At 55.5% G+C, this 25,742-nt stretch overlaps 1 protein-coding gene across 1 annotated transcript; it reads left to right on the forward strand.

Moving 5' to 3' along the window:
- On the forward strand, nucleotides 1-24,738 carry TKT (transketolase). Its single transcript, XM_024556590.4, has 14 exons — nucleotides 1-185; nucleotides 9,632-9,749; nucleotides 10,547-10,660; nucleotides 11,899-11,996; nucleotides 15,790-15,981; nucleotides 17,697-17,815; nucleotides 18,664-18,857; nucleotides 19,647-19,811; nucleotides 20,892-21,048; nucleotides 21,174-21,304; nucleotides 22,061-22,144; nucleotides 22,261-22,354; nucleotides 23,670-23,792; nucleotides 24,472-24,738. The coding sequence occupies exons 1-14, from the start codon at nucleotides 79-81 to the stop codon at nucleotides 24,645-24,647; spliced, it is 1,872 nt and encodes a 623-aa protein (XP_024412358.2). The 5' UTR covers nucleotides 1-78; the 3' UTR covers nucleotides 24,648-24,738.
- Nucleotides 24,739-25,742: the final 1,004 nt, after the last annotated feature.

Genomic DNA, 25,742 nt, shown 5'->3' on the forward strand with positions numbered 1-25,742 from the left:
CCCGTGCGGCACCCGGCCTCTGCCGCTGCCGGTCTCCGCCTGAGTCGCTACTCTGTCTCCTGCTCACCCGGCCGCGCCATGGAGGGCTACCACAAGCCTGACCAGCAGAAGCTGCAGGCCCTGAAAGACACGGCCAATCGCCTGCGCATCAGTTCTATCCAGGCCACCACGGCGGCCGGCTCAGGGTGAGCGCGGGGGGGCCCGGCGGGGCTCAGGCCTGGGTGGGGGAGCCGTTTTCGGCGGCCGCGGGCGCGCCCGCCCAGTGTGGCGCTGCCTGGACCCACCTCGAGGGAGGCGGCCAGGGCCAGGTCAGGTGGCGGAGACCCGCGCCTCGCAGAGCCCGGGCCGGAGGCCCCTTCCGCTGCGTCTTTCCGCCGGGCTTCCGCCCGGTGGGCCTCGGCTCCCTCTGCGCCTCTGGCTGGCTCTGCCCTGCAAGACTCCGGCTACCCTGCTGCGCTCTGGCGCGAGAGACGCGACTTGTGAACCGCGCGGCCCCTCTGCAGCCCTACCGGGAAGGCCACCATTATTGCGCTGTCGCGGAGAGCCAGGCCCTGCGCCGTGCGCCGTACACGCGCGGTCCTCTGGACCCTTTCCACACCCTGTGTGGAGAAACCGAGGCCCAGAGTTTAAGTCAGTTGCTCAAGGTCACACACGGCGAGAGCTGGAACCCACGCTCCCCAACTTGAGAACGCCTGTTTTAGCCCTCATGTTGCAGAGACTCTCAGGCCTGGCCTCCTCCTCACCTCACAGTGCCCCTCACCTAACATTCCTGCCACCGTGGGTTGGCGTCCAGCTCTGCAGCAGGGGACTGCTGGGACCCCGGACTAGGGAATGGAATGGGGTGGGGAGTGGGGAGGAAGGCGGCCACGTGGATGCAGAACCCTGGCAGCCGCTGTGAAGGGGAAGTCTTAGATCTGACTTGGTGGGAGGCGTGCGGATGGGGGCTTGGGGAGGAGAGACTTCAAGGCTAAGAGAACGGACCTAGTCCCAGGGCCCGCTACCAGGTGCAACCTCCCCAGGGGCAGAGGCTGGGGCACCTATCTCCCAGTATTTTTTCAGGACCACTCCTTCTGGAGGTGAATAACCAAGAAACCTACACTGAAGGTGGCTAGAAGCAGGGCCAGTGATTACAACTGGGGCCACTGCAGAGGCATCGGGTGGGGTAGTCAAGGGTGTGTCTCCCACTCTGAAATGAGAACAATAATAGCTCCTACGCTCCGGGTGGTTTTGAGGATTCAAGCCTCTCCCTTGGGGTCTGGCGCGGAGGATACGGAGACAGCAATGTGCTGGGTTCATGAAATGAATTTGGGGGCTGGGTGGGAGTGATTTCCAAGAACTTTGCCAACCAAGCTGTGTGTTTAGAACAAGGACAAGATTCTAGCTTCTGGCCAGTTTCATACAAGCCATATTATTAATTAGTAAGTACATCTTTTTGACCTTAAGGTTAGGTATGCACAACTCCTTTGTGCCTTTAAGACACTCAGATCTCAGAGGGGATTAGACCTGTCTTGGCAGGCCCTTTCCCCTCCACCCCACCCCCATGCATACTTTGGACCCATTATCCCCACTGGGTTTAGATCAGTCTTACCCATTGTGTGGGAGTCCCTGCCCAGACAGGGACCCAGCTTACTCTACAGGCCTCCTACCCCAGCCTGGAACACAGTGGGTCTGCACACTGTATTGCTTACTGAGTACTGCTGGTTCCTTTCCTTGAGCATTTCAGGGGGTGGTTTGCCCTGCAGGGCCTTGTTGAAGTTTACTGTGTGCTAGGAGCTATTTAGCTAGGCTCCTGGGGGTCAAGCTGGAGAGGCATAGCAGTTACCCAACTGAATAGTGCTGTACACCGGAGCATCCTACAGGGCCAGAGGAGACCTGCAGACAGTTGTAGGGCTACTAAGCCAACTGGCATCTCTGGTGTGACACAGAGCAACCTTTATGGCTAATATTGTCTCATGTATTCTGAGAATGACCCTGGGAGACAGGTGCTTTTACGTTCAGATTTTATAGATGAGGAAACTGAGGCTAGTGTGTTAAGTGACTTGCCTAGCTGATCATTGGTGGCTGTTCCATGCTGCCCAGTAAAGGGCATGCGTCGTGACTTCTTGGGCAGACGGGAGAATGGGAAGAAATTGGAAATGGGGCCGTCAGGTGGATTAATGGCAGATATCAATCAGTTTGAAGGCACTTAAGAGAAATGAAACATTTACAATTGTTGGGGGCTCCCAAAGGGAGGGGGTGTAGAGTAGGTCTGCTGCATCGTTGTTAGGTGGTTAAACCCTGATTTCTGTGAGCGGGAAAAGATCCTGTGTGGCAACTGAGGCTTTTGCCCGGGTTTACATTGTAGTTGTAGGGAAGAACTCACTGAACTGCAAGCTTCCACATGCAAAAAGAAAAAACATGTAGAAGACTGTGAGTGTGTAAAAGGTGCAGGAAAGAAATACTTAGAGAAAACTTACTTTGTAGAAGGAAGTAGCATTGCTAGGCAATCCCTGTCACAGAGGTATTTTGAAAGGTGTTTAGCAAGAGCTCTGTGTGTGCACAGAAGTTTTGAAAGATTTGAGGTCAGAGGAGTGTTTTGCTCACCAGATGTTTGTTTTGAGGCTCGCTGTTTCCTCAGTGCCCAGTGCAGAGCCGAAGGGATCACCTGTCAGGATGCCCCCTTTCCGGGGGAGCTTACATCCATTCTGGGCGTGAAGCAGCGTCTTGGCTAGATCTTTTCACGGTCGCCCCCACAGGCTGGACTCAGACATTTCTGTCAGTGAGGACCCTGGCTGTGGGGTTCAGAGTTCGGTGAGGTCCTGGTTTCTCAGTAGCTTTTCAGTTCCTGTGCCATCGCCAGGCCCCAGCAAGTAAGGACACTGGCTTCTGTGTCAGGGGAGCTGAGGGACAGAGGACTCTTTGTGGATGCAGCACCCACAGTGGCCAGAGCTTCTCAGGGGTCACCTCCCTCCACGTGCTCAGGGAACTGTGGCAAGGGTCCAGCTCATCCAGGCTTTAAAAAAACGAAACCCACTGGGTTTATCAGAAGGGGGCTGGCTGCCGAGGCTGGCGGTAATGGTTTTGTGGTCCTCAGTCACCAAGGCTAGAGTGTGGCATTGTCCAAACAGTGCTGAGTGTCACCTGAGGACAGAAGCAGCCCTGAGTTGGGGAGGCGCAGGCTGTGCTTTTAACGTGTCCCCAGGGCTCTGACCCACAGCGTTGGGGAGGATACTTGGGACCTAGTGTCTGGCAGGACCTGGCAAGTGGGCACAGGAAGACGGGAATCTAAGCCCGGCTCTGGCTCCGTTCAGAGTGGCTGTGTCCTTGTCAGGAAGGCCTTTCCCATCCAGGGCCTTGATTTCCCCATCTTTAAAGGAGAGGTTCATAGACAGGTGGTTTTCGAACTGGGTCGCTCGGGAGTGTGACGGGGAGCAGAGTGAGCAAGCTCTGGGGCCCTGCCCCCTGCTGTTGTGGGTTTCACATCCTGGTGATCCATGACTTTGAAGTGGCTGGAAGCACATCCCTGTTCCCAGCTCTGGCATTCAGGGATGCTTTGGCTGAGTACCCAGAGGCCCCCTTCGTGGCTCAGGCTCCTTCAGGTCTCTGACTTCTCTGGGCAGAAAACCATGCCCAGGGCCTGCTTCTCCATTCTGGCCGCCTTGCCCCCACCTGGCTGTGACTGAGGCAAGAGCAAAGCCCGTTGGGATTGCCCCAGCAGCAGCATTTCCCAACCCACTGTGAAGACATCTGGCAGCCCTGTAAGGACTTGGTCCTCTGCTCGAGAGCCTCTGACTCAGCAGGGCTGGTAGCCAGTGTTTCCTGAAGCTGGAAACCAGGTGCAGCCCCTGGTTAGGGCCTGGCTGAGAGGTTCTCATGAGCTGACCACACTGTGGCCTTGTTGCAACTCTGACTCCGAGACTCGGCTCCTTTGGCCAGGCCTGGTCACTAGAGCCTGGTCCCACAGAATCAGGGACTCCCTTATTGCCACAGATCAGAGCTCTCTGCCCTGGATGCTGGAGTATTCTCGGAGGGCAGGACTGCCAAGAGCCAGGTCTAGGCAAAGTCTGCTCTTATCCTGACGGCGAGGTGGAGTGTCCCGGGGGGTGGCCTTGCGGGAGCCAGGGGCACACTGTTTGGCCGTCCTGCTCCGAAGTCCACTGCGCTCACGGGCTGGATGTGACCTCTGAAGGCCGCGCAGCTGGGCAGAGGGATGTGGACACTCGAGAACTTCCTCTACTGGGCTCTTAGCACCTTTTTCTTTTTTAAAAACTAATCTTTAACTGCTCTATTATGTCTAATTTGCAAATCATAATATTTTAAGTTTACAGTTCAGTGGCTTTAGTAAATGAACAGTGACTTAGCGTAAGTTTTAGTGAGTTTACCACCTCTAATCTTAGGACACTTCCTTCCTGAAAGACCCCGCTTGCTCTTACTGTCACTCTCCGGGGCCCAGCTGCCAGGCAACCACTGGTCTCCTCTCTGTCTCTGCAAGTTTGACTCCTCTGGACATTTCCTGCAAATGAGATCGGGCAGAATGTGGCCTCGGGGTCTGGTTTTTATTCAGCATGATGTTTGGATGGTCGTTCCTGCCGTGGCGTGAATCAGTACTTCGTTTCTGTAACTGCGGAATGTCCCATCGTGCGGATGCACCACGCTTTGTTTATCCGTTCCTCAGTTTCTCACAGCATTTTCTTCTGTCCCAGCCCTTCTGCTGGCAGACAGTGTGCCCCTGGCAAGTTAGTTCCCTCCCATGGACCTTAGAGGTCCCACCCTCAGAATGAGGAAGAGGTTTGACTTCATCTCTGGTGTGTTACGAGCTAATCTTACTGAGCAATTGCCATTTGCCTGTGTGCTGTGCCAGGCTCTTTACCCACACACGACCTCGTTCATTCAGACTCTATCAACGTCTCCACTTTACATTGAGGAAATGGAGGCTCAGAGAAGTCACGTCCCTAGGATCTGGGAGCCAGGATGCAGCATTTATTCATTTGTGACTTCATGCCAGGAGCTGTTGCAGCCCAAGGATACAAGTGGAAGTGCTCACAGTCCCTGCCCTCTTGGAGCTTGAGTTGTAGTAGGACAGACAGCCAGTAAATAGACACATAATATCCGTGGCGGCAAGCGTGAGTGCGGGGAAGGAGAGGTAGTGTGGGCAAGGAGGGCTTCTCTAACCAGATGACACAGGGAAGAGCTGCGAAGGAGCCTCCCGAGGCACAGAGGCAGAGGCCTTCTGGGCAGGTGTCAGCTGGGGCGTTCGAAGAACAAGGACAGCTTCTGAGGTTCACTTCTGCCCTGGCATCCTGGGGCTCTCGCCTGAGTATTTTTTAAAAAATAAATATATACTCTTTAAAAAAAAGCATATAATGTAGTCCTGGCCAGGTGGCTTAGCTGGTTGGAGCATCATCCTGTGCACCAAAAGTTAGCAGGTTTGATCCCCGGTCAGGGCATATCCCTAGGTTGAGGGTTCAATCCCCAGTCAGGCATGTATGGGAGGCAATTGATGTTTCTCTCTCACATCAGTCTGTCTGTCTGTCTGTCTGTCTCTCTCTCTCTCTCTCTCTTTTCTCTCCCTCCCTCCCTTCCTCTCAAGAAAATCAATAGACATTCTTTTAAAAAATACTATAATATAAATACTGTAGCCCTGGCCAGTGTGGCTCAGTTGGTTGGAGCATTGTCCTATCACCAAAAGATTGCAGGTTGGATTCCCAGCTAGGGCACGTACCTAGGTTGGGGGTTTGATCCCTGGTCTGGGTGCCAGTCCCCAGTCTGGGTGTGAACGGGAGGCAACCAATTGATTCTGCTTTCCTGCATCAATGTTTCTCTCTTTCCCTTCCTTTTTCTTTAAAAGCAGTGGAAAAAATGTCCTTGGGTGAGGATTAAAATAATAATAATAATAATGTAAATACTGTACATATGTTATAAATAATGAACCTGTATGTACCTACCACCAGGCTTAAGAACTAGAACGTTACAGTACTTAAGGAACTCCTGGGTGGACACCCGCCTCCCCCAGAAAGGACTGCACCCTGAATTTTCCATTATCATTCCACTGTTTTCCTTATAGTTCTATAGCATTTGTATGTATGCATAAACAGTGGTCTTTTCTGCTATGCAGGTCCTCCTGCGTTACGCTCTAGTCACATGTATTCGTGGGATAGGGTTGGTGTTGTCTGTATAGTTCGCTTATTCTCGCTGCTGCATACCATTCGCTAGATGAATACTGTATATTGTGATTGACATGGTATTGATGGACACGTGGGTGGTTCCCGGGTCTGGCCCTCCCACACGGTGCAGGGACCCTCCTGCGAGTCTCCTGCAGCTGCGTGATAGATGAGTGTACATTTTGTTGTGGGCGTGTCCCTACGATTGGAGATGCTGGGCCTTAGGGGTGCATCTGCAGCTCCTGATTTGGTTTCTTTTTAATGGTTAGAAGATTACTCTGGTTTTCTGTTTCTTGAATCAGTTTTGGTAAGTTATTTTTTCCCAGACATTTTCCTTTTTCAAATTTTTTGGTATCCGGTTGTTCAGGGTATTTTATCATCGCTATGCCCCTCCTTCCATTTCTCATATTGCCCTTTTCTTTTCCTGGATCCTGCCTTATCAGAAGTTTGCTAAATTTTATAACTTTTAGTCTTTTTTTTTTAAGAATTAACTTTTGGTTTTTATTCTAACTTTTTGAGTTGGATCTTAGGTAATGGTTTTGCACTCTTCCACCTTTTATTTACTTTCTTCTTAGGGTACTTATTTCTTCTCCATAACAGATTTGATTTCCTTCTTTATTTTTGAACAGTAAGGATTACTCCCATGGGGCTGTTCGAGGTGCTGGGTCTCCCCGGTGTGTTCATTCGTTGAGCGGCCGTGTGACTGACTCTTGTGACTCAGGCCAGCGTGTGTGCCGCAGCCGCGTGGTGGGAGGCGTTGGTAGGGTGGGAGGCGGGCCATTTGTTGACAGAAGTTGACAGAAGCTGACAGTGCTTGTATCTTGATAACGGGGGGAGCCCAGCCAGAGCAAGAGGAGCGAGGGACTTTTCTCTCCACTCTTCCTGCCGGGAAGCCCGGGAGCAGGCCGAGTGAATGCTAAAGGCTGGGGGGGAGCATCTGGAAGAATGTGTGTCCTCCAGGTGGGGGCGTCTCTGAGAAATTGTACCTATTTAGGCCCAGCTCTAAGCTCTCAGCATCGCCTTCATAGACTGTCCTGCCCGGCACTGCAAGTGGACTCTTCAGGCCAAGGCAGGGGTTTTGAACAAACTCGTTAACGCCCATGTGTCCGTGGGTAAAGCACCCCGCAGTGTCCCCTCCCCTACCTGTATGCAGCCAGTGTGTGTCCATGGGTGTGACACACGCAACACCATGAAATGGGGTGTCCACCTATAGTTGTCCCCACCAGGGAGGACAGGGTTGCAGGAAAAGGTCAGGCCCTGGGTCAGACCTGAAGGCCTTCTAATCAGTTGGGTTTAAAAGTAACTATGTCTCCTGTGTGCTCAGCACTTTACAGTTTACAGAGCCCTGTCTCAATTCTTGGCTCATTTCTTCCCTCCCAACTGCCCTGTGGTCAGCGGTTGGGGGGCAGGGCTCACAGTCCCAGCCCACAGATGCAGAGGTGGAGGCACTGAGAGGTTAGGCATCCGGTCCTCCGGCAGATGGTGGTGGCTGAGGCACCTGGGCATTTTGAATGCATGACCTTACTGGGACTCCTGGACGCCCACCCCCCACATAGCAACCCCATTTCCAGGTGAAGAAGCTGAGCCTCGGGGAGGTGAAGCACTTGCCCATATCTCCACCTGGGACACTTTGCAGAGAGAGACCCCTGAAAGAGTGGGGCAAACACCTGGTCCCTAGCGTCCTTATTCTGTGTGGTTTTATTTAGTAGGTGTGAAGACGGGACCACTAGTGAGGCCAGAGGCAGGCTTTCAAAGAGATAAAATATTGCCGGCTCACCCCCCATGGGGCTAGCTAGCAAGGGTTAAAAATCAACTAATTTCTGCCTTCTGATGTCTCTCTGTGCTCCTCCACGTCCACTCTGCCCCGGCCTGGATGCACCTCTGCCGCATGCAGAAAGTGCTCACGTCTCGCACTTCCTGTGACAGTCAGGAGGGAACATCCCCCCGGGATTGCCCTGTGGACGAGCAGGCAGTCCCCTCACCTGCCTTTCTTCTCTCACGGAGGAGCTGTTCAGCCCACTCTCCGCCCACATCCTTCCCCTGCTCCTCTCATACCAGGGTCAAGACGTTTGAAACTGGATTCCTCAGGGATGGGGCTGCCCTTTGAGGCAGGAAGGATAGGAGGTCAGCCTGAACCGGTGTTGACCTGGATGTCCTCCAGCTGAAGTTTGGCTCTGGGGACAAGGAATCTGGGTCCCCGGTAGGCAGAGAAAAGTCTCTCGTTTACATTTCCTCACCTCCCTCTTCCAGGTGTAGTGTCTTTTCCCCCTGACCAAGGAGCTCGTAGAAATGGTGAAGTATAAGACGGCCGTGTGCTGGGAATGTGTGTACTAAATCAGCATGGACAGTTCCGGATTTCCTACTAATGTGTCTGCACTGGGAGTGACTCACCCCTAACCCGGTGCTGGGTGGCGGCTGGCAGGGGAGGAGGGAGGCGTATGTGAACCCAGACGTGCATGTGCCCTTTGGTTTGGCATTGGGCATGTTTTAGTGTGAAGGACCTCCAAGAGTGGCGTCAGGGCTGCGTCGAGCTGCATGGCAGGGTGGCGCGGAGGCCCGTTCCCTCAAGAAAACCGTGGGCCAGAGTGCTTCAGCAGGGTTAGCCAGGCGTTAGCGTGTCCCGGCAGGAACCCTAACCTCTAGCCCTATTCTAGGGCTGGAAGGGCAGGCTTCCGGCTTTTGTCATCCCCACCTCAGCTCTTGTCACAGGCAGAAGGGATTTTTATCTTTTCATGATTATAGCCTTTTGAGATGAGGTCAGATGAGGTCGTGTGTTTTACCTTTTAAATTCTACACAAAAGCATGATTCCTGATGGCTACACCAGCCCTCAAAAGGCCCATTTAAAAAGGTGCTAAGTAGCACAATGATGCTATTAGAGAGCCGGAAGCCCAAGTTTGCAGACTGCTGGACCCATGATGCTTCTGGGAGGTTTGTGGTAATTCCCTGAGCCTCAGTTCCTTACCCCTTGCCCGTGGCCTCAGGACCAGCACCCCTGGGACCTGGGAGGGCAGGGTGACCCTCACAAGTAGGCAGAGTCGTGAGCAGTCCCAGTGGGATGTAGCTCACTGGTTCGTCACAGAGGGGCCACAAGTCCTCAGTTGCCCAGTCCTAACTCCTGCTGGGAGCCACAGTGCTGGAACTGGGCTCCACCCAGCACCAGCCACACCCCAGCCATGGCGCTGCCTTGCACTGGTCTGTGCTAGCCTGCACAGTGTCCTGGCCCTCCTTCTTACTCCAGTCCAGCCCCAGAGTTTTTTAGTTGTGTGACTCTGAGGATGTAAACTGTTGGCCCCTAGGAGGGCACAACCCCCATGCTGCCAGCAGTGGCCTCCTTGAGACCCTGTGTGACCTTCCCAGGGAGCAGGAGCATATGGCCCTCTGTGACTCCTTGGGACCTGTATCCCCGGGCCCATGCACATGGGCTAGGGTGAGCCCTGTAGGCCACGGATCCGGGGCCATAATGTACCTGTCCGTCTCTCCTGGGCCACAGCCACCCCACGTCGTGCTGCAGCGCCGCGGAGATCATGGCTGTCCTCTTTTTCCACACCATGCGCTACAAGCCCCTGGACCCCCGGAACCCTCACAACGACCGCTTCGTGCTGTCCAAGGTAGGAGCCGCCCTTCGCCTGGGGCTGGGGGTCGTGGGCCCTGGACCCCTGAGAAGATGCTGGCAATGGGCCATGTCCAAGGGGACCCACCTCCCTAGCGTAATCCCAGCCCTGGCCCATGCTTCTTCCCCCAGGCCCCTACCTCAGTGTCCTGCTCTGTGCTGAGCCAACTGATACACTGAACCAAGTTAAGGAATAAATTAACAGGGGACAACGGAAATGGTCTGCCGGGTGTTGTGCCTGTTGGCACGTGCAGGACTTGAGTCCAGGTCTGGGCACGGCTCTGTGGCTTTCTGCACACATTTTTCTGTGCTGTGCTAGCACCCCTGGGCCATGGCTTGTTCCCTCACAGCAGCAGGGTTTGGGATGGGGCACCCTGTCCTGACCCTCCCTCATGAGAATCACAGCCATGGCACAACTCCCTGAAATTCACCTGTACCCAGGCCTAGCTCTGTGGCCTCTCGTCTCTCGAGGCATTAGAGCTTAGAAGTCTGTCCAAGTTGGCTCACATGCCAGAAACCAGGGATTAGGGCAGCCGGCTGCGTGCTGGGGGTTTGGCTCTGGTGGCCTCACAGCTGTGCTCCCTCTGCACCTGTCCTGGGGCTCGCTCGGCCTTGGCTGTGGAACTTTGGGGCTGGAATGGATAAAAGGAGGGGAAGTGGCCTTCACTTGGTTCCTCCCTTGAAATGGATACCCTGGCCTACAGGCTTGGCCAGGCCCCGGGTTTCAGTGTGCAGTGGAAAGAGCACCACAGCGTCAGCTCCCCCTCTGACCCCGCCCTCCACCATCCCTGGCAGGGTCACGCGGCTCCCATCCTGTATGCCGTCTGGGCTGAAGCCGGCTTCCTACCTGAGGCAGAACTGCTAAACCTGAGGAAGATCAGCTCCAACTTGGATGGGCACCCTGTCCCAGTAAGTGTACAGGAGCCGCACAAGCATCTGTCTGAAGTGGGGCCAGGTCCTGTCAAAAGTGGGGCAAGGGTGCCCAATGAGGAGCCGAGGGTGTTGAAAGGCAGAGAAAGGCACTGACATGAGGAAGGAAAGAGCTGGGCATTTTGGGGGCTTGCTCCATTTTAAAAAGCAGGTGCTGGAAGCAACCTAAGTGCCCATCAGCAAATGAGTGGATCAAAAATGCTAGGGTACATTTACACAATGGGATTCTACGCAGCAGAGAGGAAGAAGGAGCTTATACCCTTTGCAACAGCATGGATGGAACTGGAGAGCATTATGCTAAGTGAAATAAGCTAGGCAGTGAGGGACAAATACCATATGATCTCACCTTTAACTGGAACATAATCAACAAAAGAAAAAAGCAAACAAAATTTAACCAGAGACATTGAAATTAAGAACAATCTGACAGTAACCAGAGGGGAGGGGAGAAGGGTTTTCAGGAACTACTATAAAGGACACATGGACAAAACCAAGGGGGAGGGTGGAGGCAGGGGAGGGAGATGGGTTTGGCTGGGGTGGGGAGAAAATGCAGACAACTGTAATTGAACAACAATAAAATAATTTAAAAATTGAAAATAAATTAATTAATTTAAAAAAATAAAAAGCTGGTGCTGAAGGGTGAGGCCTTTCCAGGCCCCAGCCCAGGGTGCTCCGGGTCAACTCCAGAGACGGCGTCTCCAAAAGCACCGAACACCCAGCTTTCCTTTCCCACGGGCCTCCCTGGCCACATAGATGAGCTCGTGAGAAGTTCATGGTATCAATAAGGGGGTTGAAGGATGCTGGTGGTACCCCAGGGAAGGGACCCAGTGTGCTCCTCAGGGTGCTAATCCCTGCAGGTTACCATGGAAAATATCACACACGCACACCCCACCTGGGCACCCACTAGGGCCAAGTGTTTTGGCAGTTCTGTCATGAATTCTCCTGGCTACTGTGTGGGGTGAATGATGTGGGCTCCCCTCACAAACGAGGGCACTGAGGCCCAAAGAGGTTCAGTTCCTGGCCTGAGGTCACACACCTCCCTGGTGGGCAGAGATGGTATCTGAACTGCACCCACAGTTACTGCTGTGTGCGGCCGAGAACTCGCCTCTGGGTGGAGGCTGCCCTGGGGCCAAGCCTGGGTGGGGATGAGGCCAGGACCCTGTGAGGGGAGCTACTTCCTTCTCTCCGCTGTGAGTAACTGTGGCCCTCTGTTATGACAGAAACAAGCTTTCACTGATGTGGCCACTGGCTCCCTGGGCCAGGGCCTTGGGGCTGCTTGCGGGATGGCCTACACGGGCAAGTACTTCGACAAAGCCAGGTAACACTCCCGTTCCCCACCCTGTTCCCCACCCTGTCCCTCCGTAGTTTTGGGAGGGGTTCAAGTTTAACCACTGCCTCCAAGTACCACGTCTTGCCTGAGTCAGGGCTGAGGAACAGTGCACGTGTGGCCTGAGGCTGGTTCCACACCAGCTCCCTATTCAGACGAGGAAACAGGCTCAGGGGAGTGAAGGAACCTGCCCACAGGCCCTTGATAGTGACCGCTGGGGCTGGGTTTGAGCCCAGAGCCCATGCTCCTGACCACAAGCTCTTTGTCCAGAGTGCTTTGGCTGATGAGTTCCTGTGCGCCACCCCCAAGCCTGGTTCTTGGACCCCAGAAAGTCTCAGTAGGCCCCACCCTCTAGTGTCTGATTAAGTGCCACAAGCCCAGGCCGAGCTTGCCTGTGTCCTAGGAAATGAGAAGATTGGATATTTTAGAGGGTTCTGGGCACCTCTGAGCCCCACCTATCAGTCGGAGGACAAATAAACACTGGAGAGAGTGACCTGATCGTAGAGACTTGCCGTTCCAGCGCCAGGTGGCGTGGAGGCACATTTCAGCCACAGGGCTGTCTGCTGCGGCCCCTTTGGTCTGCAGAGTGGTCTCCACTGGGGGAGGGGTGGAGTGTTGGCTGCAGGCTTTAAGGAAATCACTTGTCAGATGGTGTCTCGTGCCATTACCATGTGGGGCCCTGTACTCAGTGCTCAGAGCTTCAGAGGCTTTCACCTTGAAAAGCCCCCTATGGGCTGAGTGGTGACAGGTGTACAGTTACCTCCACACACACCGATGGGGAAACTGAGGTAAGATGTGCTGGAGGTAGGATTCGAAGCCAGGGCGTGCATCCCGAGTCCGTATTCAGAGTCCCCAGACTGTTCTGAGGGGCCCGGAGGAAGCACAGGGGGTTCAGGGAGCCCTGTGGGTAGGAAACTTCCTAGAGGAGGGGCTGCTGGAGCCTGGCCTGCGGGTGGCAGGAGGGGTACAGCTGTGCAGCGATGGCTTCCCCAGTGCCCACAGTCCACCCCCGGCAGAAGGGCCACAGCCAGGTGGTCTGTCGTGGGATTGTGGCGGTAACTGCAGGCACACCAAGGGCAGGTGGCTGCAGGGAGCCTGACTGGGTGCTACACCGCAGTGAGCACCTACTGTGTGCGGAGGACGGGGCTCCTGGGACAGCTCTTCAGGAGGTGGCGGGGGCTGTGAGGCGCCGCAGGCCCCCTCAGGCCACTGTCACCTGGCAGCGCAGCATTCGCCTTCAGTCCCCAGAAGTGATTCACTGTGAAGAAAGTCACGAAGAATGGGATGTATGTTCAGGAGTATTTTATCTGGCACAGAGCCAGAGATGTGAGTTCATTAGTCCCTACAGTTGCTCTAAATGATTCCCCGTGAAGGGCCGTTTGCTGGCCCTAGTGCACTGGAAGGAGCCAGTGTTGGGAGAAGGTCGAGCTGGGTTCCCAGCAGCAGGGTTGGCTGAGGCTCTGGGCCTGGGACTGTACCTGGGGGAGGGAGTGGCAGGGGTGTCAGGGATTAATCTGGCCATGCCAGGCTCCCAGGGGTAGTGTCCTGAAAGAGCAGATCCGGCCTCTGGGTGTGTCACCCAGCCACCAACAGCTAGCATACATCAAATTGACTCTCTCTCTCATTTTTTTTTAACTAATTTTTGTGTTTGGATTATAAAATACCTACTCATTTGAAAAAGAAAAGCATTAAAAAGAAATGAACACTTTCTTTATTCTTAACCACTCCCCCACTTAAATCTCACTTAATGTATCATAGTTCCCCCATATTATCATGAGAAGAAATGTACAAATTTGTGATCCTAGTATTTACACAATTTCCCATTCCGCTTTCTAGAAAAATCTAAACAGCGTGAACATTTTCTCACATTGTAGCCATCAAGGGCTCGTTTTAATGATTGTGAGATGTTCTGTGCTACGGGCCTACTGTGACCCGTTTGGGCTGTCCTCTGGTTGGGCACTTGAGGAAGTTTTCAAACACCTCTGCAACAGGCGTTGGTCCCCTGTTCGGGACCCCTTCCCTTTGTGGTGGTAACTCAGACCCTCAGGGTGAGCCCTGGTTTCTGTGGGCTCCAGTGTTTTCCGAGGACCCCAGGATGGCCTCCTGACCTGAGGCTGGAGGCCCCAAAGGGCCGATCTGACTTCCTTGGAAGTGGGTGTGGGTTTGGGAAGGCAGCCAGTCCGCTTCCCAGAAATCCCGTTCTAGAGAAGCTGAGTTATCTCCAGCTTCTCAGCCCCATCTGGCCGGTGACTTCCAGGAGCTTCTGTGCCAGGCCTGACTCCCTGCAGAGCTCAGCTTCAGATAAGCTCGTGTGGGCCCTGGACCTGCTGCTCCTGGCCAGGGAACTGGTGGCCTAATCTGTTGGAAGCCACAGAAGGATAGAATGGGGGACTCCTCCTTGACCTGCTGGCCTGTGGTGGTGCTGACTCATGCTGACAGGGCCACAGCTGTCCCCACCCCTTTTCTGATCTGATCCAGGGCTGCCGCCTGCACAGGGCCACAGCTGTCCCCGCCCCTTTTCCGATCCATGGCTGCCTCCTGCTGCAACGGCCGGCAGCTGTGTCCCCTCTGAGCCCATCCAGGCACCATCCTTACTCCCTGGGCCATGCACCTGGGCCCTTGGCAGGGGGAAGGGGGGGTCTCCTAAATTCTGCTGCTTCTCCCCCTGCGTGCCTTCCTAGACAGCACGGAGTGGGCAGTCTGTATCAGGCAGCCAGACCTGTGTTTCAATCCCCGTTCAGCTACTTCTAACTGCATGACCTTCAGACAAGTCCTTAATATTTGAGCCTACTTCCTTTTCTGTATGGTTTGGGGATAACACCTGCATTTACCTTCCCTGGAGGGTTCCTCAGCAAAGGGCCCAGCACCTTGCTGGGGCCCCTGAGAGCCCAAATGCCACATGCCAGCCTGTGAGTGGGATTCTGGTTCCTGTGCCTGTGACTGCTGCCCCTCTGCCATGCCCTCACGTCTGGGGGATGTTGGGAATGGGAGCACAGGGGTCAGAGGCCCTGCTGGTCGCCCAGCCTCTGGCCTCACCCTCTTGGCTCTACCCTTCTGCAGGTCCAGGGAAGGTTCTGTTCACTGCATCCCAAATTCTGTGCTCCTCTAACCGAGTCACACTGCCTTTGCAAAGACCATGCTTGCCTGCGTTGAGAGCGGAAAAAGGCCCCTGGGGTGGAGAAAGCCCAGACCTAGCTCCTCTTGTCTTGGGCATCGACCAGCCTCGGACCCTTGGGAGAGTCCATCCTATGAGGCACCCGGCCCATCATGAGCCCCCTCCTGTGTTGACACTCATTCCTCACCTGAGGCATCTCCCGGGAGGGGCTGCTGGCACACCTCCCAGCCTCCCCAGACCAGCTCCTTCGAGTAGAAAGGTCCCCTTTCCCGCTGGCCCACCCAGCGAGTCCCAGGGCTCGCCCAGCACTCCCCCTGCAGCGGGCAGTCCAAGCCCGTCCTGCCTAGTGCGAGCCGTTGGCCCCAGTGAGCATTCATTTTCCTTGTGCCCTGACGGCCCCCAATTCTCTGAATCTTACCGACCAGACTGCTGCTCTTGGAGCTCTGTTTTGTGGCAGCCAGCACTTTCTGGAGCTCCTGACAGCTCCCTTCACAGCCATTTCCTTGGGGCATGGACTTGGGGGGGGGGGCATCAGGGAGCTCTCAGCACTGTTGGCATGTCATGGGTGGTGGCTCCTCTACCCAGAGCGCAGGCTTCTTGGGAGGGACAGGCCAGGAGCACAGTGGCCCGGGTAAGAGGTATCAGCCCCATATCCCTCCCCATCTGTAGCTACCGCGTCTTTTGCCTGCTGGGAGACGGGGAGCTGTCAGAGGGCTCTGTGTGGGAGGCCATGGCCTTTGCCGGCATCTACAAGCTGGACAACCTTGTTGCCATTCTGGACATCAACCGCCTGGGCCAGAGCGACCCCACTCCGCTGCAGCACCAGTTGGACGTCTATCAGAAGCGCTGCGAGGCCTTCGGGTAAGCACGAGGCCGTGGCCGGAGCACCCGCTCAGCCTGGGGGCCATAGTGCTGGAAGCTTTGCAGGTGCAGGGGCTGAAGCCGGAGGCTGAAGAGTCTCCCTTTTTCAGGTCTGGACTCACAATTTCAGATTTAGGCATTTGGACTTAAAGTGGCAGCCCAGGCTGCTTCATAGGTTTGGGGGCTAAAGCCCAGTTTTAAATGAGTTCCTTGGTGTGGTTGTGTGGCACGAAAGTTCTGAGACTCCATAACGTCTCTCACACATCCTCACTTGATTATTGGTGGTGAGGTGGGGGCACGTGGTGTGAACTAGGCTTGCTCAGTGAGGCTAAGGGACATGTAAGGGTTTGAACGTGAGTCAGCTGGCTGCCAATGTGCCCGGCTTCCGCCGACCTGTGGAAGAGAACAGGCCCTTTCTCCTAGTGAAATGGGAAAAAGTTTTCAGACTCCCCCATGGGCCTCGAAAGGTTGTGAATTCAGAGTCACGTGTTACAAAGCGGGGAGGTCCCTCTGGGTGGGCGCCAGCCAGCAGGGCTTTTCCTTGATTACAAGCCGCTCCGCAGTTAGGACTCCGAGGGCCTTTGTGGATGTGTCAGTGACCGAGGAAGGGCAAGGTGGAGTCGTAGTACTGATTACACAGGAGACGTTGGTGTGGCATCTCTGATGACTGCCCTTACAGAGAAAGTGAAGAGAGCAAGTATTCTTCCTGTTAGACAGAAAGGAAACTGAGCCACAGAGTGCCTCGTGGGTCTCCGTCAGGCCACTTCCGGCTGGGGACTTGGAGTAACCCCAGCAGCTGGCCTGTGTCTAACCTTGTGGCTCTGAAATCAGATTCGTTAAGTCCTGGCTCCATCACTAAGTTGCTTTTGGACCTTCAGCAGGTTACTCCACCTTCAGTGTCTCAGTTTGCTTGCCTGTAAAATGGGGGTGGCAGTGCCAGCCCAGGTTGTGCTGAGACTCGCATGTGTTACTCTGTGTGTAGCGCTTGGCCCGCTGCCTGCACAGTGTGTGCTCGGTACACGCTAGCGGCTATTTTCATTATTATTTTGTTGATTTTAAGGATAGACAGGAATGGGGAGAGAGAGAGACAGCCATTGATTTGTTGTTCCACTTATTGATGCACTCATTGATTGATTCTTGTATGTGCCCTGACCAGGGATTGAACCCCCAACCTTGCATCAGGATGACGTACTAGCTGGCCAGGGCTCATTACTATTAACCTGCCAGAAAGAGTCCCGGGACGGATTGCTCTGAAGGGCAAGGTTGCCCCTCCCCGGCGTCTCCCTACATGTCTGACAGCATGGCCCAATTTTAAAAGTTTGCAGCACCACAGCCAGCATCTGTGGAGTGACCAGATAAATAAAAATTGGGCCAAAAATTTCATCAAGAATCCAAATCAGTGCATTGTCCCCAAAGCAGCTTTCGGTAGGAAATGAATAGACCAGGAATGAAAGAGGCAATAAATGAACTAAGCTTTGAATTACTTAGGAGAGGGGAGGAAAATCTGTTCCAAGCAAACACGAGGAAGTGAAATAATGTGAAAAGAGAAAAGAAAACCCAGATTGGAAACAGGAATGTGGTACATGCCTCGGCCCCTGCAGCCCTCTTCCAGATTGTAGCTGTGTGGTGGATCGAGGGCAGGCCCTTCCCAGGGACCCCCTCAGGGTCCTCGGGCCCCTGGCCCTTGCCCCTCACTGCCCCCTCTCTGTCCCCAGCTGGCACACCATCATTGTGGACGGACACAGCGTGGAGGAGCTCTGCAAGGCCTTTGGCCAGGCCAAGCACCAGCCGACAGCCATCGTTGCCAAGACCTTCAAGGGCCGAGGGATCACGGGTCTGTAGGCACAAGCCTCCCTCCCCACTCCTGGGACTGGGCCTTGTGGCTAGCTGAGGGGCTGGGGGGTTCAATGCAAGGGGGCATGTCTCTAAGGTCATATGTCTGGAGAGGCACCAGCCCTTTGCTGCCCTTGCGAGTGCACCCCAGCTGGTGACTCAGTGGTCTGCATGACTGAGCTAGGATCCAGACTCAGGTCAGGCTGGCCTTGGCTGAGGGGCACGTGTAGGCAGGAGGAGAGGCGGGACCTGGGTGGGGCCTGTGGGCAAGGAGAAGGGACACTGGCATGAGATCATGCCTCACATGCCTTCCCTGGCTGACACTTGCAGAGTGTCCTTGACAGCCCCGGCTGTCGCCCTGAGCCCTCCGAGAGCCCTGGGAGAACCTGGAAAGACCTGGGTTCTCCCCGAGAGGCTAGTGGGCAGGACAGGCCCCCCAGCAGAGCAGGGCTTAGAGAGGGTCTGGAAGGGCCCCGAGGCAAGCAAGAGAGTGATGCCAGCAGGTTGCTCCCCCGCAGCCGGCTGGGAGAAGGGGCTGCAGGTGGTCGGGAACTTGAATAGGGACACAGGGAGTCTATGGCACTGGAGGGCCTGGGACAGGAGGAGCTGCTGGAGGCCTAGGGGTCTAGTCGGTGGGGACCAGGCACGTGGAGTCCTGGTCACCATGACTCTCCTTTTCTGACCGACCCCCAAGGTGCCCAGCACAGGGCTGCCCTTGGCTGTGATGACACTCTTCCCCCCTCTCCCCTGACCTTCCTTCGACGGGTCGAGGCCCCATGGAGTAGTTTCCTGGCCCTCTGGGAGTGTCTGTCTTACCTGGCCCTCTGCCCTCCTACACTGGACCCGCAGGGGTAGAAGATAAGGAGTCTTGGCATGGGAAGCCGCTCCCCCAGAACATGGCTGATCAGATCATCCAGGAAATCCACAGCCAGATCCAGAGCAAAAAGAAGATCCTGGCAACTCCCCCGCAGGAGGATGCCCCCTCGGTGGACATCACCAACATCCGCATGCCCACTCCACCCAGCTACAAAGTTGGGGACAAGGTAGAGTCAGGTCTCACTTTTCTGGACTACTTGTGGGGGGGGGTAGGGGTGCATGGTTTTCTGACCCCCTGAAGTTGGGGCCAAGATGTGTCTCTAGAGGGTTGGCAAAGTGAGGAGAGGGATCATTTCAGGGTGAGAAGGAACCCTGAGGAGCTGCTCCTACCAGTTCCTTCATGGAAATAGCCAGCTCTGGAATCATTTACCTGCAGAAGCTCAGAGAGGGCAAGGGACTTGCCCACAGTCACACAGCAAGCTACTGGCAGCACTGGGATCAAAGCAACATGGCTCCTGAGTCCCCCATCAGGGCCTTGGCCTGAGCTCAGGACTGGCCCTCATCTGGCCTGGCAAAGGCTTCGGAGGCCTGCCCTGCTCCATGCCCCCACTCCCCCAAGTGAATCCTTCCGTGCAACTGGCTTTGGGCCTTCTGACCGCCAGACTCTCAGCGTATTCCCTCGCAGACTGGACTGAGCTCACAGCAGAGACTCACGGGCAGGGAACGTGAGGGTGGGAGGACCTTTTTTGCAGCTGAAACAGCCCACAGCTAGGCTGGGACGAGGGACTGCAGACACTCCAAGTTGTTCATTGCAGAAGTACTTGTTGGGAACCTTACAAAAGTTAACTTTCCAGAGGGCTATGTATTTTTGATCTTTTTGTTTTTCTGCCCCAGTCTTTGTTCTTTTCCTCCCTAAAAGGTGTAGTCCCCCAGAGGCTGCGCAGGGCGGTAGGCCGTAGGCCGCACCTCACACATGCCCACAGCGGTGCTCAGCCTTCTCGCTCTCCTCTCCACAGATTGCTACCCGAAAGGCCTACGGGCAGGCCCTGGCCAAGCTGGGCCATGCCCATGACCGCATCATCGCCCTGGATGGGGACACCAAAAATTCCACCTTCTCAGACATTTTCAGGAAGGAGCACCCAGATCGCTTCATTGAGTGCTACATTGCTGAACAGAACATGGTGGGTTCCAGGGGCGGGCAGGTGCCACAGGGCCCGCCACACCTCAGGGGAGAGGTCTGAGGTATGCAGGGGCAGGACTCGAATTTCCCCCCACTCCTTTGGGCAGCTATGCTGGTTGTGCCAGGTGCCTCCCAGGTGTCTAGGGAGACCCCATAACAGCTAGGACCCAGCATTGACCCTTGACCTCAAATAGCCATAATTTGGGGGGGCGAGGCTGTCGCATCCAGGTATGAATGTACTGGATGGATGTGCAAACAGAGGAGCTGAGTGGGGCTGCAGGTGCGCATAGGAGGAGCTGCATGAAAGCCAGGTGTGGTGGCAAATGGGCTCTCTCTGGGACTGAAGGGCCTTCCTGGCGGAAGGCGGGGCTGGAACATGATGGGCCGCTAGTCAAGTCCCCTGAGTCCTTTCGTGCACAAGCCTCTGGGCCCCTGCCATGCACACAGTTGGGTTAGCAGCCCCTTGTCAGGAAACGAGGTGATCAAATAGGGAGGATGTTTTGTCCTGTTTTTTAAAATGTCTGCTTCTAGGGACCAAGAGCTTCCTCCCTCAGGATGGCTCTACCACATCCAGACTTCTTCCAGCTGAACCTGAAGTTCTCACTCTGTGGCTTCTAGCCTTGGCAGCTGGAGGGTCCAGAGTAGACTGGCAGGTGTGGGGGCTGGGGAGGCCCCGGATCTGGGGAAGGAGGGCTTGTGTCGGCAGTGGGTTTCAGAGCTGTGGAGGGGGCAGCTGGTCTGGAACCAGTCCCGTACTCAGTGCTGCTGGGCTGGAGCCTCCACGGGCACACAGAGGGGCCTTGGGGTTAGCGAGGAGACGGGGAGGGCTTGCGCAGGTTGGGAAGGACAGACCGTTCTGTGAAAGGCTTTGCTTGTTGCTAGGGGAAAATGGTGTTTCCCAGGACACTAATTCTCAGAGTACTTTGAAAATGGTTATTTCAAGTCGAAGGAGTTTGGTTTTTGGAAACAGACTGCGGAGTCCATGGATGTGCAGGAATCGCTCGCATCAGGGAAGGAGGAGAATTCCTAGTCCCTAGGGTGACGGAAGCCCCTGACCACCCTCTCCCTCCTTTGCCCCCAGGTGAGCATCGCCGTGGGCTGTGCCACTCGCGACAGGACCGTACCCTTCTGCAGCACTTTCGCAGCCTTCTTCACGCGGGCCTTCGACCAGATTCGCATGGCAGCCATCTCCGAGAGCAACGTCAACCTCTGCGGCTCGCACTGCGGCGTGTCCATTGGTAAGTTGAGCCGGGGCCGTGACACTGACACCTATAACTTCCCTGGACTTCTGGACCAGGCAGTAAGGGGGAGGCGGGTCCGTGGATGGGGGTCTTACTACAGCATATCCTTTCCCAAATCCCAGGGGAAGACGGGCCCTCTCAGATGGCCCTGGAAGATCTGGCCATGTTTCGATCAGTTCCCATGGCAACTGTCTTTTACCCAAGTGATGGAGTGTCTACAGAGAAGGCGGTGGAATTAGCAGCCAATACAAAGGTTGGTCACACTGTGGCTGTAATTTCTTCAGCTGGCAGCTGGCTCTTCCTTAGAGGGGTGGGAGGGGAGGCCAGCATGCAGGCATAGAGCTGCTCATTCACTGCCCCACAGCGGTGTCTCCTGGCCTTGTCCCTGCTGTTTGTAGCTTGCGGGAGTCAGACTAGGAAAAACGAGACACACGCCATCCTTCTGCCACCGGGCAGGCATTGCTCGTGATTGTCAGGCTCTTCCTCCGCTGAGAGTCCTGGCAGCCCCTGCCAATGTGGCAGTTGATGCCTCGCTGGCCTCCTGGAGTTGGACTCACTGCGACATAGTGAGAAACGTGGGCCTGACCACGAGCCGTGCTGCCCCAGACCAGAGTGCCCGAGGCCAGTGTGCTAAGTGCCCTAGACCAGAGTGCCCAAGGCCGGCGTGCTGGGGGCCCCAGACCAGATGCCCTGAGGCTGGCGTGCTGGGTATATTCTGGCCAATCGACCTCACCTGGAGACCATTCTACCTGATAGAAAACTCATTTTCCATCTGGGGCTGGGGGCTGGCAAAGACGTTGGGCCAGTGTCACTCGGGAGGAATGTTTGGAGAGGTGCGTGCTGGAGGGCAAGAGGGTCCTTTTTCCTCCCAGAGCAGCTAGCATTAGGGAACCGACAGACAGACACCTCCATGGGTACAATAGCGTGGAGGACCTCTCTAGAGAGACTTGGCTATTTGAGGTTGGGTGTGCTACGTCCTGTAACCCTCGGTTATTCTGTTTCCCTCCAGGGCATCTGTTTCATCCGGACCAGCCGCCCAGAAAATGCCGTCATCTATAACAACAACGAGGATTTCCAGATCGGACAAGCCAAGGTCAGTGCGGTTGATGCCCTGACCTCACACCCCACAGAGTGCACCTGAGGTCAGGGCCCTCCTCAGGTCACCTGTCCCTGTGTCTCACTGACCCCCCTCCCCCGCGTCACCCCCAGGTGGTCCTGAAGAGCAAGGATGACCAGGTGACTGTGATCGGAGCTGGGGTGACCCTGCATGAGGCCTTGGCTGCTGCGGACCTGCTGAAGAAAGGTGAGGAGGGAAGGACCCAAACAGTCTTAGATCGGATGCTGACTAGGTCCTAGATACATACTAGGTCTTAGGGGTGGGAAGTAACTTCATCCAATTACGCGATGATAATAGCCACCCTTTCAGCATTTACTGTGTGTCCGCTATGATGCTGAATTCTAGGGTTGTAGTCACCACAGCCCCTACCCGGGGGCCCTGGGTTTGAGGTGCCCAGCACAGCAGGCAGATCAGAGGCCCTGGGGCCTGCCAGTGCAAGTGAATCGCCACTTAGCTGAGCACTGGTTAAGTTATTGAGTATCGCTGTGCCTCAGTTTTCTCGTCCATAAAATGGAGATACTGTCACCTTCCCTGTGGGGCTGTCCTGGGGATTCAGTAAATAATAACCTGGCATTATTATTACCATTGCCAGCTTGAAAGCACTGGCTCCTGGGAATGTAGGGGAGACAGGCATTAGCCTCCCTACAATAAATCACAGATGTCACATTTCAGCCATGCTGAGCACAAAGGAGAGGGTGGACATGGGCGTCCTTGGGGCAGTGACCTCAGATACTCGTAGGTCTGATAGGCAAAGAGGGAAGTGGAGAGGCCCAGGCAGAAGGGACTGTGTGTCCAGAGCTCTGAGGAGCTGGAGGAAGACGGGGAAAGGAGCAAGATGGGCTGGCGAAGCCGGGGAGCCTGGCCCCAGCAGGTATGGGATCCAGGGGGAGGGTGTGAAGGAGGCATGGCAGAGCAGGGTTTGTCGTTCTGAGGTCATTCAGCTGGGTTATCACCTGACCTGATGCCCTCACACTTGCCTGCGGCCGCAGCGTCCCTCTCCATCACCCCATGAGCACATGGCTTATCTCAGCGTAGACCCTTAGACCTGTCTCTGGCTTCCTCTCCACCTCCAGAGGCATCTGCGAGGATGAAGGAAGACTCTACAGGCCCTACACATGCCTCTTGGTATTCTTGGACAGTCCAAAGGCCAAGATCCCCTGGCCCGGGGCGTGAGGGAAAACAGAACAGATGCTCCTAAAACAGGCCAGGAAAGGCTCCCGGGAGGTGGGTGGGTGCAGAATGCCAAGGTACGTGGGCACCACATAGTGTGTGGGGGAAAGGGGCAAGCCACTGGGGGTTGGCAAGCACGAGCTCAGTGGTGGGAACGGGGCAGTTGGTCCTCCCCAGGACGGGCAGGACACAGGCTGAGCATTTAGCTAGTTGACAGACCACTCTCAGGACACCCCAGCCAGTCCCCCTCCCAGGGGGCTCATCAAAGGGCAGACCCACAGCATCCAGCCCAATTCCCCTCAGCCACATCCTGCATCTTCTACCCCCGCAGAAAAGATCAACATTCGTGTGTTGGACCCTTTCACCATCAAGCCCCTGGACCGGAAACTCATCCTTGACAGTGCCCGTGCTACCAAGGGCAGGATCCTCACGGTAGAGGACCACTACTATGAAGGTAAAAGGGCCTGGGCTGGAGGGCCCAGGGACACAGGGCTGGACATCCCTTCTGTATCCCAGCCCTAGGAGGGAAACCATGGCCCTCCTAGGGGCCAACCCAAAGCTGGCCTCAGAGCAGCTGGGACTTGGCCTCTTTGGCCTCAGGCTGGGCCTGGGAACCCAGGGAACTCTCAGCTGCTGGAATTGCTCCATGAAGCCCCTGCCACCCAGGAAGCCAGTGGGGATCCCGCTCTCGCTGCTAAGAGCGGGGAAAAGGTGTCTCGTGTCCAGAAGTAGCTATTGTGTCGAATCAAACTGGGAAAGCCACACAGATTTGCTTTGTGAGTCCTTCTCAAAGCTGTCCTTGATAACCACATACCACCTTCCCCCCAACAGGAGAGGAAATGGCCTGGACTCTGGGGTCAAGTGCAAATGCTAGTCTGTTGATGACAGCTGCCCAGAGGATGTAGTTAAAATGATTCAGAGGCCACATTTGGGCTTACAAAAAAAACAGTACGGTGATTGATGAAGGAGTGATGTCTGTTCCGGCTGCCCTCATGGGGAAGGGGCGGTGTGTGTGCCACCTCTGTCGTCCTTGGGGTGGGGAATAAACTCAGAGACAGGCAGAGGGCCAGGGGACCCACCCACTGCTCCCCCTGGGGCCAAATCACCCGAATCACCTCCTTTCCTTTGCGCAGGTGGCATAGGTGAGGCCGTGTCCTCGGCAGTAACGGGTGAGCCTGGCGTCACAGTCACCCGCCTGGCTGTCAGCCAGGTACCGAGAAGCGGGAAGCCGGCTGAACTGCTGAAGATGTTTGGCATTGACAAGGACGCCATTGCACAAGCTGTGAGGAGCCTTGTCACCAAGGTCTAGGCAGGGCGGCTCTACACATTCCTGAGAGATTCTGGCAGAGGTGCTCGAAGATACACTGAGAGGAGTGGTAAATATATGTTTTGAGAAAAATCAGCGTCTGAAATGTTTTTTCTTTGTGGATGCAGCCAGTGCTGGTTCTGGGGAAGAAGGGTGGAGGGAGACAGGGAAGTGTCATCCCTGGCTCTGGGCCAGGACCTGGCGGTCCTAGGGACTTCTGCGGTCACCTCCCCTGGCATCCACCTCAACCACCATAACTGCTGCTGCCTCGCAGACACCGCCAGGTGACGTTGGACTGCAGTCTGCCCTCAGGCCAAGAGGCTGCAACCCCAGTCCCTCAACTCACCCCCAGCCGCCAGCCACAGGGAGGGTGGGAGCTGCCTCAGGCCAGGAGCAGTCCGGATGCCTTAGGGCCACCTCAGCTCCCCCAAGGACCCACAGCCCTGCAATCAGAAGTCTCTGATTTGGACAATTTGGTATTGTCCCTACTTCTTGCCACATCTTAACCAGTAATCTCTGAGAAGCGTCCTGGGAAGAAGGTGGCCCTCGGGTTGGCATCAGAGCTGCAGGTGGCAGGTTAACAAGAAGTTCCAGCTCCCACCCTGTGCTACGGACCAGAAGTCCTCAGTCCTGGCGGCAGGACTGCCTCCCCTCAACTTGTTAAAATGCAGGTCCCTGGGACTCTGCATTTGACGGCTGGCCCAAGAGCATCTGGTGTCATGCAGGCCTCTGCTCTGGCCCCTACCCACTGCTGGTTCCCTCGCTCCTGTCACCACAGCTTATTTATCCTCCTGCTACCTGGGCTCAGAGTCAGCTCTGCTTGTGGCCAACTTCAGAGACCTTTGCACCAGCCTAGGACAAACTAATGCCAGGGAACAAGGGCTGGATGCCCCTGGCCACTGTGGGGCCCCCAGGAAATCCTCAGAGCCCTTGGGCCGGAGACACAATGTAGACATGTCCACTTGTCCATGGATAATCTGAACAGAAAGAACCAGTCCAACCCCCAGACAGCAAACTGCCTCCCACTCAGCTATGGGTCCAGGTTTGGGTGTACCAGGGGCTACATGTCTGTACTCCACTCGCCAATGCCAGAAGGAT

Source organism: Desmodus rotundus, chromosome 8, assembly GCF_022682495.2.
Source record: "Desmodus rotundus isolate HL8 chromosome 8, HLdesRot8A.1, whole genome shotgun sequence".
Classification (NCBI taxonomy): Eukaryota; Metazoa; Chordata; class Mammalia; order Chiroptera; family Phyllostomidae; genus Desmodus; species Desmodus rotundus.